Source organism: Acanthisitta chloris, unplaced genomic scaffold (genome assembly GCF_000695815.1).
Source record: "Acanthisitta chloris isolate BGI_N310 unplaced genomic scaffold, ASM69581v1 scaffold17719, whole genome shotgun sequence".
NCBI lineage: Eukaryota > Metazoa > Chordata > Aves > Passeriformes > Acanthisittidae > Acanthisitta > Acanthisitta chloris.
The window spans coordinates 1-2,509 of record NW_008692130.1 but is presented as its reverse complement, the minus strand read 5'-3'; the positions used below and the strand labels follow the sequence as shown (position 1 = coordinate 2,509).

General features: G+C 42.1%; 1 protein-coding gene across 1 annotated transcript; it reads left to right on the top strand.

Moving 5' to 3' along the window:
* Positions 1 to 2,356: 2,356 nt before the first annotated feature.
* On the top strand, positions 2,357 to 2,482 carry LOC103809680 (guanine nucleotide-binding protein G(I)/G(S)/G(O) subunit gamma-11; the record flags this gene model as incomplete). Its single annotated transcript, XM_009082535.1, has 1 exon — positions 2,357 to 2,482. A coding segment is annotated over one exon (126 nt), but the record flags the coding sequence as incomplete, so codon positions are not given.
* Positions 2,483 to 2,509: the final 27 nt, after the last annotated feature.

Here is a 2,509-nt window from a genome sequence, read left to right as displayed (position 1 = left end):
CCCCGCGCCGCTCCTCGTTTCCCGCGCTGCGCAGTGCCCACACAGAGGGCAGAAGCCAAAGGGATGTCGGTGCGGAGCCGTGACCCATCCAGCCTTGTCCCATAGAGAAGTTGTACTTTTAGACGTTTACACTGCTTGTTCCTTTCCACAGCTGAAGTACTTTCTAGGGAAATGTTTGTGGGTTTGTACATTTTCTATTGATGAAAGACATGCAGAACTGATCTTGCTCCACCATGAAACTAGTACACTTTTCCTTTTTTTTCCTCCTGAATGCCAGCAGAAGTAAACTACACCTAAATAAACACTTCTAGTTAGGTTTAAAATACATTTATATGTGGGAATCAGTGGCATTAGTCATGCTAATTACATTGCAAGTCTAGGTGTTTAGCCTAGAAAATAAGAACACCACAGTTATGTTTTCACTGTGAGTTAGGTATCAGTGATTGTAGATGTTATGGTACAGTCTAAAGCTCCAGCAATATTGAGGTCTTGACATCTAACTACTATAGATAGCTATATCATCCCCCACAGAGTTCACAAGCAACTGAAATACAATCTGTAGAAAGTAAAGGTTTCTATTTTAATAATAACAATAATAACAATCTCAATAGTAACACTAATAATAGTAATTATATATAATAATGTTATTTTTTAAATAATCTGGTCTGTTTTAGGGAAATGGATATTTTCAGTTCACCTGTAGTAAAGCACGGACAACATGCTCAGTTTTACCAGTGCCTTGTAACAGAAGTTTCACTGTGATGGTGAAATCTGTGTTGTAGTCACCACAGTCCCCTCATACCTGTATGGGTGTTACAGAGACAGGGAATGTGGAAGCCACACTTGTCTTGTTACAAAAAGTAAAAACTTTAGCCAAAGTTTTCTGCACCCCTTCCTATAACTTTACAGCACAAAAAGGAAGTGTCCTTTAGAAAAATTTTCTTGAATGAACAAAAATGTCTGTGTAATTAAGCAGCCTTTTTTTTCTTAGAAGTGAGAATGATCCTGGTAGTGCTGACTGAAGTAACACAAACCCTGGTCCTGCATATACTTTGGAGCACAACTTTACTGTGGTATAAGGTGCCCCAATTTGAATAAACAGGGTTTGTGAGGCACAGAAGAGATTGCATATTATATATGTAATGGGATTTTTAGGTCTAAATTTTTCTTTGCTCTAAGGTGGCTAGATCTTATTTTATACACTGTTTAACTGGAAATTAATTCTGTCCCTTCTGATGGCTTAAAGCTTAATTTTGCACAGGCCATACTCCATTGTCTGTGATATAGCAGGTAAATTCATTGGTTCTCTTATTATAGTTTTACTTGTGGAGTAAAGTATAATTAACGAAGAAGGCAAGGGGCCTTAAATTAGAAATACTAATCAGCTAGTGGCCTGGCCAACAGCTGGTTCCTGCCACTGACTCTGCATGCCTGTGCTGCCACAGGGACTGTGGGTTGGAAGGGAGGAGGAGGGGACAGAACAGGAGTGTGTCCTCAGGCATGTCAAGTAATTGAGCATCTAAAGGACAGTTTCTGCTGACACAGGGAAGTGGGAGATGTACTTAGACAAGGAACCCCTGGAGCTCGTGGGGTTTGCTTATGCACCCTCAGACTCCACAGACACTGTTACTATATGTGCTATGTGAACTCCTGTCTCAGTGAACAGAAACTAAACATATTTCTCCACCGGCAGGTTCTGTGCAGCTTACCTACATCAGTGCTAGTTTGCTCTGAATGCCATGCCAAGTGTCATGCATAGTATGTTCTCTCACAACACAATAGGCTATTTTATTAACCATTGTTCAAAATAACCCCTGGTAACCTGTAAGTAAATGGTCTTTCCTAGTCTGATCTTTGCTCTCATTCAAGATACATGGTTGCTGTAGTAGAACCACAAGGTGAGATTTTGTATTAACCACTGAAAAAATCATTGCTGAATGTTTTGTTTGGGAAAAACTTGTAAAGCCATAAGTACTTTGAAAACGGATGAAAAGTTACTGACCCTGAAACCATTTATCATAATTCATGGTGATGCTGAGGGAGAGTGTGATCCACAGCTTAATAAAACTACATTGGCTAATTAAGAAGAACGCAAGTTTAACTATGCAGCAGCTTCTGTTCCGAGCAGCATGTACATTCCCACGGGCACTCACATGTTCTGTGACTATCTGGCTGCGAAGAAAGCGGAAGGAAACTGAGTCTGCACGTGCTTAGTGCTGGCTCTGTGGTCAGATGTTTTATGCTTGGCGGGAAGGTAAAGGAGAGAGAGAAGGGTGTGAATTAACGTGTTTTCTTCTGAGATGTGCATGGTGAGCTCCTGCCGTAACGCAGCCACTTCTGTGTTCTTTCCTTCGAGGTGTCCAAGTGCTCCGAAGAGATCAAGAACTACATCGAGGAGCGGTCGGGCGAGGACCCGCTGGTGAAGGGGGTTCCCGAGGACAAGAACCCCTTCAAGGAGAAGGGAGGCTGTGTCATCGCTTAGGAGAACAGACCCCGCGCCTGCCCCCGG